This window comes from Caretta caretta, chromosome 14 (genome assembly GCF_965140235.1).
Source record: "Caretta caretta isolate rCarCar2 chromosome 14, rCarCar1.hap1, whole genome shotgun sequence".
In the NCBI taxonomy this organism is placed as follows: Eukaryota; Metazoa; Chordata; order Testudines; family Cheloniidae; genus Caretta; species Caretta caretta.
Genome location: NC_134219.1, coordinates 44,599,815 through 44,616,063, shown reverse-complemented (window position 1 = coordinate 44,616,063; position 16,249 = coordinate 44,599,815). Strand labels below are relative to the sequence as shown.

General features: G+C 49.0%; 2 protein-coding genes across 2 annotated transcripts in view; both read right to left on the bottom strand.

The window, feature by feature from the left end:
- Window positions 1–8,488, bottom strand: part of LOC125621595 (uncharacterized) — a 35,124-nt gene extending 26,636 nt beyond the window's left edge. Inside the window, 5 exon segments of the mRNA XM_075119102.1 lie at window positions 3,270–3,869; window positions 3,872–5,074; window positions 5,995–6,121; window positions 7,321–7,377; window positions 8,024–8,488. Coding sequence (XP_074975203.1) covers window positions 3,270–3,869; window positions 3,872–5,074; window positions 5,995–6,028 — 1,837 coding nt within the window. The 5' untranslated portion in view covers window positions 6,029–6,121; window positions 7,321–7,377; window positions 8,024–8,488.
- Window positions 8,489–10,573: 2,085 nt separating this feature from the next.
- On the bottom strand, window positions 10,574–13,154 carry LOC125621437 (uncharacterized). Its single transcript, XM_048818298.2, has 2 exons — window positions 13,038–13,154; window positions 10,574–12,914 (listed from the first exon to the last, which is right to left on the bottom strand). The coding sequence occupies exon 2, from the start codon at window positions 12,850–12,852 to the stop codon at window positions 11,674–11,676; it is 1,179 nt and encodes a 392-aa protein (XP_048674255.2). The 5' UTR covers window positions 12,853–12,914; window positions 13,038–13,154; the 3' UTR covers window positions 10,574–11,673.
- Window positions 13,155–16,249: the final 3,095 nt, after the last annotated feature.

Here is a 16,249-nt window from a genome sequence, read left to right as displayed (position 1 = left end):
TCAATCCAGCAAGATTTATTAACTAAGGAAAAGAAATGGGAGTTATTTACAAGGTTAAAGCAATTAAACATATACACGTGAATGAGTTACAATCTTTAGTTCCAAAAAGTAAGAAGAGTTTCTATCATAAGTAACCTTTACAAGTCTTTTAGGGCTATCCCAGGTGGTATAGCTGGGGATCCCATGCTTTTGCGTAGAAACCTTGCCCTTGCAAAGTCCAGCAATGTAAAGACAATTTAGTACTTCTTTTCAGGGGATTTTTTTTATTCCTCTTTCTTTGCGACCCCCCTAACAGTAGAAATTTGCCTGCATAGCCTCACCTCATGTTGCTGGGGGCAGGGCAGGAAGAGCAATTAACAGAGTCTTTTGTTTTATGGTGTCCAATGGGTCATCTGCTGCTGATGTGCCTTCCCGAGACCAGTATTTTACCATAGTTGATGTCCGGTAATTTGCCCGGCACAAGAGAAAATGCCATTCCTTCTGTAGGAAGTGAGGTTTTTACACCAGATGATGTTTCTTTCCTGTTTGCTGACTTACACAATTACAGAGCAGACACTTTAGATCCCCTTATAACAAGATTAATGCCTGCACCAGCATCTTACAAGCAGCTTATAAAATCTAAACACACTCTTATAAATTCTACATCTATTTAAGAATACTAACACACAGGGAAGGCAGCCTGATTCCAGTGGGCTTCTTGCCATGAGGACTGTCAGCAGGTAGGTGGGGGGTGAGTGTGGTCCATGGGCTATGGGTAAATGAAAGTGTAGTGTTGGATCCTCCTCGGCATGAGCGGGAAGGGGCTGTAAAATTTCACAAGTGTAGGTTGTTTCTATTCAGCAGGCTCTGTGTTTGCAGCTCACCTAAAAACAAGATCTGCCGTAGCAAAAAGAAGAGGATAGATTCTGTCCTACCATTGTCATGTGCCCTCGTCTCTCAGTGCTAGCACGCTCTGCACAAGCCGAGTGGAAGTGCGTGTGCGCACTGGGCGTACGGGGGCATAGCCCAAATGACTGACATTGTTTTGGTGTGTCCCTTAGCTCTGTATTTCAGGCTTTTCAGGGGTTTGCGGAACTCCAAGCTCTGGAATGGCCTGAGATACCACCAGGCAGTCTTCACTTGCAATTAACAAAGTTCATTGGTCAGTGAAATTCCTAGATTCTTTTCTAGTGGAAAGGGAACATGTTCTGGTGGGCGTTAGTGGTCCTTTGGGCAATTGTCATCAGTTCAGGCACTGCTGTAGCTAGCTGAAGGCCAAGGATGCTCTGATTCCTAAGCGGTCCTCCCCCCGCCCCCTCCTGGACACATTGCGCCTCAAAATGGTTGGAGAGTGGAGCTGCTGACAGGGCAGGGAGAGAAATCCCAGATAACGGCCTTTGGCCCAGCACCTTTACAGTTTTAGCCACGCAGGCTACAGTAACTTTAAACTCCTTCTCCACGCCCCACCAAGGGTTCCCTCTAATTTTTCCCATCCACGTGTGCAATGAATTTTGTTATGTGCACCAGTATGGAGGTGATGTGTGACTGGCCCCATCAGTGGTCGTGCTGCTGGTGATTTATAATAATCCATTGTTCAAACAAACTAAAATCTCATGGCAAAGTGTCGGAAAATGGTACAAGTAAAGTAAGAGAGTGTCCTGGCAAATGGTCCTTTGTCTTATGAAGTCTCCAATAAATCTGCACTACATCCTGTAAAACAAAAGTAATATCCTACTATGGGATCAAACAGCCTTCAGCAAATAGAGATTAACTCACAATACAGGACGGGCTGTAAGACACCCCAGGTTCATATAAATGAACATCCCAGAGCATGTTCCAGATGATTCAGAATCAGGAGAACACACTTACCCATTTTCTCCTCTGAACTGTCTACACCTGTCCCATTCGGAGCCTCCTTCTATGGTCATGTTACTTACAAAAATTTTAACGACATCCTAATGAAAGGAGAAAACCCAAACTCCCATCTAAAAACAATCTGAGCTGGGCAGGAAAAAGGCCAGAAGCTGCTTTACCCAAAGATGGAAACTGAGATTTAGGGTCAGAACAATCACACTGTGTTTGGGATTGAGTCAAATTCCCCCTCCAGGTCTGCAATGCTTTCATCTCCAGCCCTCAGGAGTCTGATTTGGTGGGGGTTGAGATCAGTGTTTCCTCTAATTTTTTCCATCCATGCGTGGAATGAATTTTGTTATGTGCACCAAATTACCGAAGTAATGTGCGGCTGTGTGCCACCAATAGAAACAAAAAACCTAGATATAATATATATTTTTAATAAGATACCATAGGGATAATTACTCCAGCCAGGACAGGTTAGGCATTTTAGAACTCACTGCTCAAAGAATTAAACTTAAGCGAAAGAGAGAAATAAAAATTATGAAATGCATAGACCAGTCAAAAAACTCAAATAACAGCACTTTGAAAGAATAAAATTACAGAGAATATATGTGCATTGCAGGAAGTCTCAAGAAGGAACAACAACAAGTATGTGTTGGGAGGTGTGTGAGTGTGAGAGAGACACACAGCATGTGTGTGTGAGAGAGAGACATGCATTGTCCCTTTAAGTATGTGGTCTTGTAGGTAGACCGGCACTCAAAACAGACACAGCAGCAGCCACCAGAAAGCTCCCTCCATCCCACTCCTGAGCCCTGTCGCGTTCCCCCCGCTCCCGCTCTGCAGAGATGGGGTACAGGGGCAGGGGATACCCTGACATCAGCACCCCCCCCTTCCCACCCGCTCTGCATAGCAAGCGGGAGGCTCCTGGGAGCAGTTCCAAGACAGAGGCCAGGAGCAGCGTGGCAGTGGAGGGAGGGGCACCTGAACTGTGCGGCACTTGATAGCTTGCTGGGTGGCTGCTTGGCCGCGCAGCTTACAGGGAACTTAGATTGGGACCACTGTATAACTGAGATGCTCAGGGTTGGTCTAGACTAGAAGTGGTAGAGGTTTGGTCCAGGTCAGGGCTAAACGTGGCAGCTACCAACCCCAACCAGTTTTCCTGCTCTAGACAACCCTCAGAGGCAGAAAGGCCCCTTGGCCCAGCAGCCACGGCTGCAGCAGGGAGGGGCTGATCGTATTCTCTGCCATGTAAAAAGTTGTGAGTTCTGAATGAAACATTTCCCACATTCAAAGCATCTCTGCGTTCACCATGGATCCTTTGCTGTGAAATAAGAACTGAACTCTGAGTGAAACTCTTCCCACAATCCAGCCATTTATAGGACCCATCTCCAGTGTGGGTTCAGTGATGTATATTAAGTGGTGACTTGTCACTCAACTTTTTCCCACAGTCGAGGCATTGATGGCGATTTCTCCTACGTGGATTCTCTGGTGCCTAGTCAGGTTTGAACTCTGAGGGAATTTTTTCCCACAGTCAGGGCATTAATAGGGTATTTCTCCTGAATGGATTTGGTGATGCACAATAAGATGTGAGAAATGAATAAAGCTTTTCCCACAGTCAAGGCATTTATAGGGTCTATCTCCCATGTGGATTTTCTGATGTCCCATAAGGCATGACTTGTCACTAAACTCTTTCCCACACTCAAGGCATTTATAAGGTGTCTCTCCTGTATGGATCCTCTGATGTCGAATTTGGTTTGACCTATGACTGCAATTTATCCCACAGTCCTGGCATTTATATGGTTTCCCTCCCATATGGATGCTGTACTGTGAAGTAAGATCTGAGCTCTGAAAAAAAATTTTCGCACAGTAAAGGCATTTATAGGGCTTCTCTCCCGTAGGGGTTCTCTGATGTGTAATAAGGTATGCTTTGCCATTAAATTTTCGCCCACAATCAATGCACTTATAAGGTCTCTCTCCAGTGTGGGTTCTCTGATGTGTACTAAATTGTGATTTGTCACTAAACATTTTTCCACAGTGGAGGTTTATGAGGTTTTTCCTGCCATGTGGGTGTTCTGGTGTCTAGTCAGGTTTGAACTCTGACTGAAGTTTTTCCCACAGTCGGGGCATTTATAGGGTGTTTTTCCTGTATGGATTCTCAGATGCACACTAAGATTTGAACTTTGAAGGAATCTTTTCCCACATTCCAGGCACTTATAAGGTCTCTCTCCTGTGTGGGTTCTCTGATGTGCAGTCAGATCTGAGCTCCAACTGAAACTTTTCCCACACTCGAGGCACATATAGGGTCTCTCTCCTGTGTGAGTTCTCTGATGTGCAATTAGATATGAGCTCTGATTGAAACTTTTCCCACACTCCAGGCATTTATAGGGTTTGTCTCCAGTGTGGGTTCTCTTGTGTCTAGTAAGGAGTGAGTTCTGATTGAATCTTCTCCCACAGTCAAGGCATTTATAGGGTTTCTCTCCCGTGTGGAGTCTCTGGTGAATAATAAGGGCTGAACTGTCACTAAATGCTTTCCCACAATCCAGGCATTTGTAGGGTTTCTCTCCTGTATGGAGCATCTGATGTCTAACAAGCTGCATGTTCCAATCAAAACTTTCCCCGCAGTCAAGGCACTTATAGACTCTTTCTCCTGTGTGGGTTCTCTGGTGTGAAATAAGATCTGAGCTCTGAATGAAGCTTTTCCCGCATTCCAGGCATTTATAGGGTTTCTCACCTGTGTGGGTTCTCTCATGCCTAAGAAGATGTGAACCTTGAATGAAACCTTTCCCACAGTTAAGGCACTTATAGGGTTTCTCTCCCGTGTGAATCCTCTGGTGTGAAATAAGGTGTGCGGTCTGGCTGAAACCTCTCCCACAGACAAGGCACTTGTAGGGTTTCTCTCCAGTGTGGATCCTCTGATGGGAAATAAGATGTGACCTCCGAATAAAGCTTTTCCCACACTCGGTGCATGTGTTTTTTCTCTCTTCTGTGGTGATTCTCTGCTGGGCTGTTGTTTCCTTGAGGTCCTTGCAATCTCCACCATGATTTATGGGTTCACAAATTTTCTTCCCTGGGTCGTATCCCAGCAGCCTCTCTGACCTGCGCTGGTTTCTGCAGGTTTTTCCTCGTTTATGACTCTCATGAAAATTCCCCTTGGATTTTCCCAATACCGTTCCCTGCAGACCCACGTCCTCACCACCTTCCTGCTCTGGATTCTCCTTCTCATTCACCATCCCAACACGCTCTGGAATACAGAGAGAGAATCCAGACAGGAGTCATCCCCCGTGCTGGGGAAGAAAGGAACAAAAGGGGAACAGCAAAAAGGGGAAACACAACATGGTAACTGCTGGGGAGACTGAGAAAGGGAACATTTACTAACCCCTCTCTAATTTTTCCTTCTGTGAAGTGGGTCCCTGGTGCACCATGATCCATTAGAACTGGGATATTCCTCCTCATCCTCCAAGAATGGAGGCTCCTCCTTCTTTTAAACCCTCTCTCTTCCTCTACTTTCACAGTGTACTGCACCAGGTATAACAACGGCACCACAGGGTGAAGCCAGAAACAGAGGTTTTAAAAATAAATTAAAGAAAAAATGGAGTCTTCATGCTTGGAAGAAATAACCTTTTTGTAACAGACAACACGGAGCACCAGGAGAAATTGGATTCTGCCTCCAGATCCCTTCCAAACACCCAGGGGGAAGTAAAATCTTGGGGCAGGGAGGTCCTGCCAGATCTCAGTCAGCGTGGGTGGGTGACATTTGCCCCATAGATGGAGCTATTCCCAGGAAGTGAGGGGAACAGACATGAATGAATACAGACAGGACAACACAATGCTTCTGCCACTCTTTTTAGGCAGGTTTCAGAGTAGGTTACAGTGTTAGTCTGTATTCGCAAAAAGAAAAGGAGTACTTGTGGCACCTCAGAGACTAACCAATGCTCAAATAAATTTGTTAGTCTCTAAGGTGCCACAAGTCCTCCTTTTCTCTTTTTAGGCACTAGCTCTAGCAGAGTTAGTGCATGTACATCTACCTGAGCTGGGAATCCCACCTCCCAGATGCTGTGTAGACGTAACCTAAGGGAATTGGGAAGAACCTGAGCAGAAGCCAAACTGGCCACATCAGAGACTCCCCAGCTTCCAGTAACGCAGGGGACGGGAATCCCTTACCCAGCGAGGTCACCGTCTCGTAGTTCTCCTGCATGACGTCCCTGTAGAGGGCTCTCTGAGCGGGGTCCAGCAGAGCCCCCTGCCCCTGGGTGAAATAAATAGCCACCTCCTTGAAGGTCACCGGCCCCTGAAACAACAAGAGTCCCCCGCTCAGCACCTGCTGCCCCAGCCACAATCCTACCAGTCACGGGGCTGAAGGGTCAATAAAAAGTAAGCTCTTGGTGGGAGGGGGGAGAAAGGGTAGCAGGATCCCACCCTCACCCTGCTCAGAGCAGCCAGGAGGCTTCAGGGAGGGGAGAAAGAGAGAGCTCCTTGTCCCTCCCAGCCAGTGGAGGAGGGCAGGGGCCTTCCCCTTTATCACACACCTACTAGCCAGAGGCTGATAGAAGAGGGGGAGCCCCTCAGCAGGGTCCAGGGACAGGAATCCCAACAACCTCCCCATTCCCAGCAGCTGGGGGTGAGGGGACGGGGCCTCTTTCCTGGGCCTCACTGCGGCGTGCCCCCTTCGTATTCCACATCAGCCTCTGCCTGGTGGGTTCAGACTCCAGCAATGGGAGTCCAGTCCGTTTTCCCAGCCCTGTCCAGGGAGTTTGTCTCCAGTTCCAGAAATGGGAGAATTTCCACCCCGCTCCCAAGGGGCGTCTTCTGAACATACTCAGGTGACTAGCCCAAGCCGCTATCGAGGCCGTATATTTAGGTGCTAACTCTAGCAGAACTAGTGCGTGTACATGTACCCGGGCTGGGAATCCCACCTCCCAGTGGCTGTGTGGACGTAACCTAAGTGACCGGGGTAGAACCTGAGCAGAAACTAAACTGGGCACACGAGAGCCCCAGGGATGCCACAGACTGAACATGTCAGAGCAGGTTTGTCCCTCCCTGTCACCACCTCCCCGGCCCTGTGTATTTCCTGCTCCAGCCCTTCTAACACAAACCCACCAGCAGCCCCCTGAAGCTCCCCCCTCTGAAGGGGTTTCCTGTCACACAGCAGGATGTGTTGTATTGCTATATTTATGTACAGGATTGGCAGAATTTGATTATTTTTTATCATTTCAATGGTAATATGAATGTTTAGTTTTAAGGATTTATTTTCAATTTTATTGATTTACATTGTGGGAACTTATGGAGTGGGTCAGACAACAATTAACAACTGTAGATATTGAGAATTTAAGCTTTACAAATGTTAAACACACACAGTCATTATCACATGTCAAAATACACCGAGTAAATATCTTTAAATCAAACTGTAAGAAATTCCTGAGCAGCATTTTATTCCTTTCCCTATCTGTACATTTCGATTATTTCTGATGGAAATATTTTTTCACCCACCTTTTCTGTGTATAGGGAGAAACTGACATTTACGACAAAAATCTCATCTTTCCAAGCCTATGTATGTAGAAGAGAAACAGAATCTGAGCAGACTGATCTCACTGTAACCCCCCCACACGACACCAAGAGCAGGTCATTCAGGCTGCCTGGCACACGTGCATTAGGAGACAGTGTGAGCGGGTCACACTCGGGGCTCTTCAGGAGAACAGGATCCTGCCCCCTTTCAGAGCAGGTGTCTCTGACGGAGCAAACAGGGCCCCAGCAGCCGTTCAGGGCTGGGGAGATTCACCCACCGCTGGGGCACGAAGGGGCCTGTCTCAGGGGAGGGAGGAGCTCTGAGTTTTGTAACGGGGTTACAATAATCCCCCCCCCCCGACTCCATTTCAGTCTCATTTCTCTCCCCTCCCCTCCCTGACAACCCAGCCCCAGGGACACAACAGGGAACCCCCCTGGGGCCCGCCCATGCCCCCCCCCCCCCGGCCGCTCTCCCCCCTGCCCGAACCCCCGCGCTGGCCCCGGGCGCAGATCCTGGGCAGAGCCCGGGCAGCGACTCGCCGCTGGGGCCGCAGCTCCGGTCCCTCCGCCAGGCGCTTCCCAGCCAGGGAGCAGCTTCCCGGGGCGGCGGGAGCTGGGGCTGCGGGGCCGCTTGTGCAGAGTCACTGTCCTGCCCGGCCCCGGCCCTTTCCCCGGGTCCCCCCATCACCTGCGGGCTCCGGCTCGGGGGCTGCTGCGGGCCGAGCCCGGGGCGGAGCGGGGGGTTAGTGCCGGTCTCTCCCCGCACAGACCCCGCCGGGGAGCAGCAGCGGCTCGGCCCGGCCCGCGGCTCGCAATGGAGGATCTGACCCAGGAAGATAAACAGAGGCAGAGTGAGCGCAGCCCGCCCCCTCCCAGCACGAACCAGGGCCCTGTGGGGGCAGCAGCTAAGGACCCCCCCCGCCCCGGCCCACACCCCGCTCAGCCCGGGGCGCCCCGGCCCGAAATTCCTCCTCTCTGCCCTGTAGAGACCGGCCCGGCCAATCCCACCCACCGCCCGGGTCACTGAGAAACGCGCCCGGGCAGGCTCCCTGGGAGGCCAGGACCCGCCACCCCCGCGGATTTGGGGACCCTCGGCAGCAATCCCCGGTCCCCATAGAAACCCCCCTTCTCCCCTTCGCAGGGATCCTGCGGGCTCCTGCTTTCCACCCCCCACTGACAGGCTTCAGTGCAAGAACCGCCTCGAGTGCTGGGGCAGGGGGCTGCCGGGCAATGGGTTTGTCCAGGACCCAGAAAGGGAGCTGGGGACAGAAGGGAATTGCACCCCCTACAGGAAATGATTACACAGTATAATGTTCAAAACAGTGTTCTAGGGGAAGCAGAAAAATACAGTAGCAACAGTATTCAACTGGAAGAGCACCCAGAGTCCAATTTGTGTACAAAAATGAGGTTACTCCACGTAAACACATGATCCTGATGTAGACAGTTTCTCTTTACTTTGTTGCTGGGTGAATTCCAGGTTCCCTGCACTGTTCCTATCCAGCCACCTGGCTACTGGGCAATAGGGACACCTGCTTATCAGAGGTTTACACAGGGTTATCATATTTCAGGTTCCCCAAAAGAGGACGCTGCTGGAAGGGGGGAGGCTGGAAGTGAAGGGAGGGTGCAGCAGGGGAAGGGTGTGTGTGTGTGTGTGTGGGGGGGGGGATATTTGGCAGGGAGGCTGCAGCTATAGCATTTCAAGTGTAGCCAAGCCCCAAGTGAAGTGCTTTGTACTGTGTCAGACCTGAGCCCTGCATGCTTCTGGGCAGAGAGACCCAGAGCATTCCAACTAAAATCCCATGTTTTCTCCCCACTGCTTCTCTCCCTTTCTTCAGGCCAAAGACAAAGGCTGCAGTGGATTATATCAGCCTAAAATAAAAAAAACACTCCTTAAGGTTTGTTTACGCTAGGATTTTAGTTGGAGACGGGGGGGGGGGGGGTTCTAGGCATTGCATTTCAAGGCCCATAAATACCCTCGAAAAAGCAATGACTCTGCGAAAGGTTTAAGGGTCATGATGGACAAGCGACTCAGCATGAGCTCCCAGCGCGATGCTGGGGCAACAAGGGCTAATGTGACCCTTGGATGTACAAACACAGGAGTGGGGAGGTCATTTTACCGCGGTCTATGGCACTGGGGAGAGCAATACTGAGATAGCAAATACAGTTCTGGTAGCTTCACGTTAAAAAGGATGTTGAAAAATTGGAAATAGTGCAGAAAAGAAATGCACACCTGAAGTCTGGCCAAAATGCACGCCAGCTTATGCTGCTCGCGGAGGTGGATTTATTATGCCAACAGGAGAGCTGTCTCCTGTCTGTGGTGATGGGATTCGGCCTGACTTCAGGGCTGAACGGGTCTGTGGAAGAGTTCCCTGCCTGGCTTCCTTCTTGGCCATGATCTGCTCCTCTGTTTGCACAGTGCCGAGCACAAGGAAAACCCTTTCTTAGTGGGCCCTTAAACTGTAATGAACACGATTCATAATAATAGTCAGCCTGGTCCTTTCAGCCTGATCCTTCTGTAGCTCTTTACTATTCATAAGAACATAAGAGCAGCCATACTGGGAAAGACCAAAGGTCCATCTAGCCCAGTAGCCTGTCTTCCCACAGTGGCCAATGCCAGGTGCCCCAGAGGGAATGAACAGAATAGGTAATCATCAAGTGATCCATCCCCTGTCGCCCATTCCCAGCTTCTGGCAAACAGAGGGTAGGGCCACCATCCCTGCCCATCCTGGCTAATAGCCATTGATGGACCTGTCCTCTGTGAATTTATCTAGTTCTTTTTTGAACCCTGTTATAGTCTTAGCCTTCACAACGTCCTCTGGCAGAGAGTTCCACAGGTTGACTGTGCGTTGTGGAACTCAGGGATGGCTTCACTCAACACTCGCAGGCTAGTTCCTGTCTCTTTCAGGCCCCAGTGCAGCAAGTTAACAGTTCTCAGCTGTCTGGCTCTCAAGAGAAAACCCTGCAGTTTCCCAGGTCTGCATCTTCCACTTCCTACACTCTTCCGCCTCCTGACCGGATCTCACCTCATTGCAGGGATCAGGCAGTAACCTCCGTCTCCATTTCAGCCTCTCCCTCTCAGACTGCGACTCTCACACTCGCCCATTGGTGTTTGTTTATTGTGGTTATTTAGAAAGAGAATTGTTCAAACACCACAAATATCTCATGGCAGTGGGTGGGGGAAAAGGCCAAATAAAATAAAAATGGTCTCTTCTGACAAAGGGTCATTTGTCTTGTGAAGTCCCTGATAAATCGGCTTTTCATCACGTAAAACTAAATTAATATCCAAAGACGTGAACTATTACATTTCCATTGAAGGGCTCAGTGTGCGGATGCTGGGTGGGGTTGGTGTCCTGTGATATATAGGAGGTCAGCTTAGATGTTCTAGTGGTCCCTTCTGGCCTTACATTCTATGATTCTATGTGACCAAAAGGCCTTCAGCAAAGAGGGAACAACCCACAATACAGACCGGGCTGTATGATACAGTTAGTTTTGTGGAAAGTGACGTCCCAGAGCATGTTCCTTCTGACTCAAACTCAGGAGAACAGATTTACACTTGGTCTCCTCTGAACTGTCTAAACCTTTGGAGTCTTCTTATAGGATCATGTTATTTTCAGAAGTTTTAACATCATCCTAATGAAAGGGGAAAAACCAAACACTTGTCTACAAACTATCTGAGCTGGACAGGAAAAAGGCCAGAAGCAGCTTTATCAATAGATGGAACCAGAGATTTAAGCTCAGAAGGATCACACTGTGTTTGGGATTTATTCAAATTCCCCTCCAAGTCTGCGACACTTTCATCTCCAGCTCTCATGACTCTGATTTTCTGGGGTTGGGGACCACTGTATAACTGAGATGCTCAGGGTTGATCTAGACTAGAAGTGGTGGAGGCTTGGTCAAGGTCAGGAGGAAATGTGCCAGCTACCAACCCCAACCAGTTTTCCTTCTCTAGTCAACCCTCAGAGGCAGAAAGGCCACTCAGCTGAGCAGCCAGGGCTGCAGCAGGGAAGAAGGGCTGTGATGTGTAAAAAGTTGTGAGCTCTGAATGAAACATTTCCCACATTCAAAGCATCTCTGCATTCGCCGTGGATCCTTGCTGTGAAATAAGAACTGAACTCTGAGTGAAACTCTTCCCACAATCCAGCCATTTATAGGAGCGATTTCCAGTGTGGGTTCTCTGATATGTATGAAGTAGTGACTTGCCACTCACCTTTTTCCCTCAGTCGAGGCATTTATGGCGATTTCTCCCATGTGGATTCTCTGGTGTCTAGTCAGGTTTGAATGCCGATTGAAGTTTTTCCCGCAGTCGGGGCATTTATAGGGTGTTTCTCCTGAATGGATTCAGTGATGCACAATAAGATTTGAGCTCTCAATGAAACTTTTCCCACAGTCAAAGCATTTATATGGTTTCTCTCCTGTGTGAGTTCTGTGGTGTGCAAGAAGGTGTGAGTTGTCACTAAAACTTTTCTCACACTCAAGGCATTTATAGGGTTTATCCCCCATGTGGATTCTCTGATGTCCCATAAGTTGTGACTTTTCAATACATTCTTTTCCACACTCAGAGCATTTATAAGGTGTTTCTCCTGTATGGATTATCCGATGTCGAATTAGGTTTGACCTACGATTGAAATTCCCACAGTCCTGGCATTTATATGGTTTCTCTCCCATGTGGATTCTGTGATGTGAAATAAGATCTGAGCTCTGAAAAAAAGTTTTCCCACAGCTAAGGCATTTATAGGACTTCTCTCTTGTATGGGCAGTAAGGTGTACTTTACTATTAAAATTTCTACCACGGTCAGGGCATTTCAAGGGTCTCTTTCCAGTATGGTTTCTCCGACATGTATTAAACTGTGCTTTATCACTAAACATTTTCCCCCAGTCGAGGCATTTATGAGGTTTTTCTCCCACGTGGATTCTCTGCTGTCTAGTCAGGTTTGAACTATGATTGAAGTTTTTCCCGCAGTTGGGGCATTTATAAGGTGTTTCTCCTGTATGGATTCGCTGATGCACAATAAGATTTGAGCTCTGAAAAAAAGCTTTCCTACAGTAAAGGCATTTATAGAGCTTTCCCCTTGTATGGATTCTCTGATGTGTATTAAAGTGTGCTTTGCCATTAAACTTTTTCCCAGAGTCAATGCATTTATAAGGTCTGTCTCCTGTGTGAATTCTTTGCTGTCCAATAAGGTGTGAGTTGTCACTAAATCTTTTTCCACACTCAAAGCATTTATAGGGTGTCTCACTCGTGTGGGTTTTCTGGTGTCTAAATAGCTGCGATCTCAAACTGAAGCTTTTCCCACACTTTGTGCTTGTGTTTTTTCTCTCTTGTGTGTGGATTCTCTGCTGGTCTGTGGTTTCCTTGGGGTCTGTGCATCCTTCTCCACAATTAATGGATTTAATCGCTTCCTTCCAAAGCTGATTTCTCTCAGACATGCTGCCCTGACTCTCACAGGATCTTCCCTGGTCAACACTGCAGGAAACGTTACATTCATATCTTCCTGATACTATCCCGTAGAGTTCCATTTATTCAGGACTTTCCTGCTGAGAATTCTCCTCTTCATTCTCACTCATCTTCCTTTCACCTGCTGGGATAGAGAGAGAATCCAGACAGGGGTCATTCCCCAAGCCAGGATGAAAGGGGAACAGCAAAGAGGAGAAAGATGACACAGTAACTGTTAGGGAGATTGAGAAAGGTGAAATAGACTTACCCATTGTCACAGTTTCAGGGCCGCTGAAATTGTACTCCCCCTCTGCAGTCCACCAAGGTCACACACTTTTAGGCTTCAGGCTCCCAACCGTCAGCTCCCGTGGGTGCAGAATGATGCGAGACCTGGGGGTTCAAAGGATCACATTGAGCAATGTGCCAGACAAGAATGGACTTTGGGGGGGAAAAGTGTTACGTGGTTTTCCTGGGGGATACATAGTGGGGGTGAATGCAAATTCCCCACCTCCAGTCATGAAGCTATGGCCTGAGAAGGGGACCATGGTCTGCCAGTTAAAGGCCCAACCTGTATAAAGGAAAGATTGAATGATTTGTAGATTCCAAAGCCAGAAGGGACCACTGTGATCATCTAGTCTGACTTCCCGTATTGCACAGGCCACGGAACTGCCCCCAAATAATTCCTAGAACAGATCTTTTAGAAAAACAGCTAATCTGGATTTAAAAATTATCAGTGAAGGAGAATCCACGACACTTGGTAAATTATTCCAGTGGTTAATTATTCTCGCTGCTAAATATTTACACCTTATTTCCAATCTGAATGCCTCTAGCGTCAACTTCCAGGCATTGGATCATGTTAGACCTGTCTCTGCCTGATTGAAAAGCCCAATATTAAATATTTGTTCCCCAGGCAGATACTTATAGACTAATAGACTTTCAAGTACATAAAAGGTTGTTACAAGGAGCAGGGAGAAAAATTGTTCTTAACCTCTGAGGCTAGGACAAGAAGCAATGGGCTTCAATTGCAGCAAGGCCGGTTTAGGTTGGACATTAGGAAAAACTTCCTGTCAGGGTGGTTAAGCACTGGAATAAATTCCCAGGGAGGTTGTGGAATCTCCATCATTGGAGATTTTAAAGAACAGGTTAGACAAATACCTGTCAGGGATGGTCTAGATAATACTTAGTCCTGCCATGAGTGCAGGGGACTAGACTAGATGACCTCTTGAGGTCCCTTCCAGTCCTATGATTCTATGATAATCAAGTCACCCTTTAAACTTCTCTTTGTTAAGATAAATAGATTAAGTTCCTTGAGTCTATCACTAGCAGAGAACCGGGACTGAGAGCAGCGTGCCAGGCGGGAAAACCTTCATCAACGCCCCCCCTGTGCCCAGCCTGGGCGGGGACTTTCTCCGGTGGCTGGAACCAGCCCCTGGGGCAGCCCCAGGCTCTGCCCACACCAGCCCCTGAGCTGGAGCCTGCAGGTGACTGGGAGAGACCTGTGGGAAAGGGCTGGGGATCGGCAAAGTGACTCTGCCCTGAGGGCTGCCGCACCCCCTCGCTTGAAATGGTTTCCATCATATGCAGGGTTTGGTTCAATGGCTCTCAGCCACCCCCCCCCCCCACCACTATACAAATTGTTCCAGCTCCCCTGGACTCTGCACAAATGATTCCCTGGATCCTCAGATCTTGCAGCTCCTGGGAATCTGCTCCCAGGGATCTGAGCTGTGTTAAGGGGGGGCGGGCATAATTTCAGAAAAATCAGGTAGAGGCTGAGGATAAACTATTATCTAGTATATGAAATCCTGCAAACTCCAGGTGTGTGTGTGTGTGGGTGGGGAGGAGTGGAAAACATCATGAAGCATACAATGCTATGAAAAGTCTAGGGTGCGGGGGGCTACCCCATAGCAAATGACACCCGAGATGCCAATGAGTTGCTACTATCTCTTCCCAGGATCTGTTCTAGGGTCCAGACCGGAGAGATTGCACACCAAACCCAACCAGCCAAATTAGACCAGAGTGTTACAGCTCTCAGGAGACTAAACTGTGGCAATCCATGGGCAGAGAACCGGTGCCACTGAGCCAGCAGTATCTGCCATGGCAGGGATTTGATTGAGATATACCCAGCGGATCCCTGCAGGTGACCCACTCCCCATGCTGCACAGGAATTAGAAAGAAAGAAAGAAAGAAAGAAAGAAAGAAAGAAAGAAAGAAAGAAAGAGTCCCTGCCAATCTGATCTGGGGGAAAATTCCTTCCTGACCCCAAATACAGTAATCAGTTAGACCCTGAGCATGTGAGCAAGACCCACCAGCCAGACACCTGGGAAAAAGAATTCCCAGTACCACCTCTGAGCATTGCCCCATCCTACCAATGTCCCCACCCTCTGATCCTTTAGAGGAAGGAGAAAGTGTCGGGGGAGGAAGAATACATGGGGATGGGGGGATGGGTGGCAGGAGGTTAGTGCCCCCTGACCTCGCCCCTTCTGCCTGAATCCCAGAAACATCAGAGATGTCAGGCCTCAAAGGACTGAATGAGGCAGGGTCCTCTGTGAACGTACAGTGCAGTGTGTGACCCCGTCATTAGAGGTTAATGTTCCTAAGGCCCAGACACGTGATGGCAGAAGTAACAGTGCCCGGGCTCCCCTGGATCCTAGGACCGCTACCACCCGTGTCTTTCAGACAGTGAATTCATCACCCACACACTGCACTTCCCCGCTGTACAGTTTATTGTTCACAGGTACACCGTGACGGAGGCGATTTGTACGGTGTGGTGTCTGAAAACGGAAGGCAATATCTGGTTCTTATATTTAACCCCCCAGCACATCTTTGTAGGAACTTGCAGGTATTCTAGTAAATCAGTAATGTGAAAAGTTTGTTTCCCTGCTGGTTGCGCTTCCCGGTCTCCACTTTGAATTCCATGGGTCGGGGGGTGTAGGTATGTGTGGGGTGAGGATTAAGACGCTGGTGTACATTTTGTCATTAGTGGGTACATGCTGCTTCCCGCAGCTTGTAATAAACAGCGCGTTGGGTCATATACCAGAAACCCCTCTCTCCCCATTCGTACATTCGTCCCCACCAGATGTGGAGCCAAAAACCTACCAGGCTCTGAGGATACGTCTGACCCCCTCTGTTTCTGCTGACACTTCCGCAGCTGGCTGCTCCTCCCGGGGGTCATCAGACAGCTCCCGCCAGTGTGGACCCAGGACGTGCTGCAGCTTCTCCAGCAACGAAACCATCTCAAGACCTGGCGTGAGCCAGGAAGGCCGGAATAGGGGAGGCCCCATCACTTTTTACCAGTCTTAAGGGCTAACGACGGGGAGGGGGGAGCGGGGAGAGTAAGGGGCATGGGCCCGGGGAAGAGGCGTCGTGACGGCGGGGCCTCGGGGAAGAGGTGGAGTGGGGGTGGAGCCTCAGGGAAGGGGCGGAGTGGGTGGCGGGGCCCCGGTTCGTGCACCAGTGGCTCCCCCACTTCTAGGGAGCTTC

Bases quoted from the DNA above. Each gene is read 5' to 3' on its own strand.
- LOC125621437 (XM_048818298.2), bottom strand. From the start codon at position 12,852: ATGGAACTCTACGGGATAGTATCAGGAAGATATGAATGTAACGTTTCC.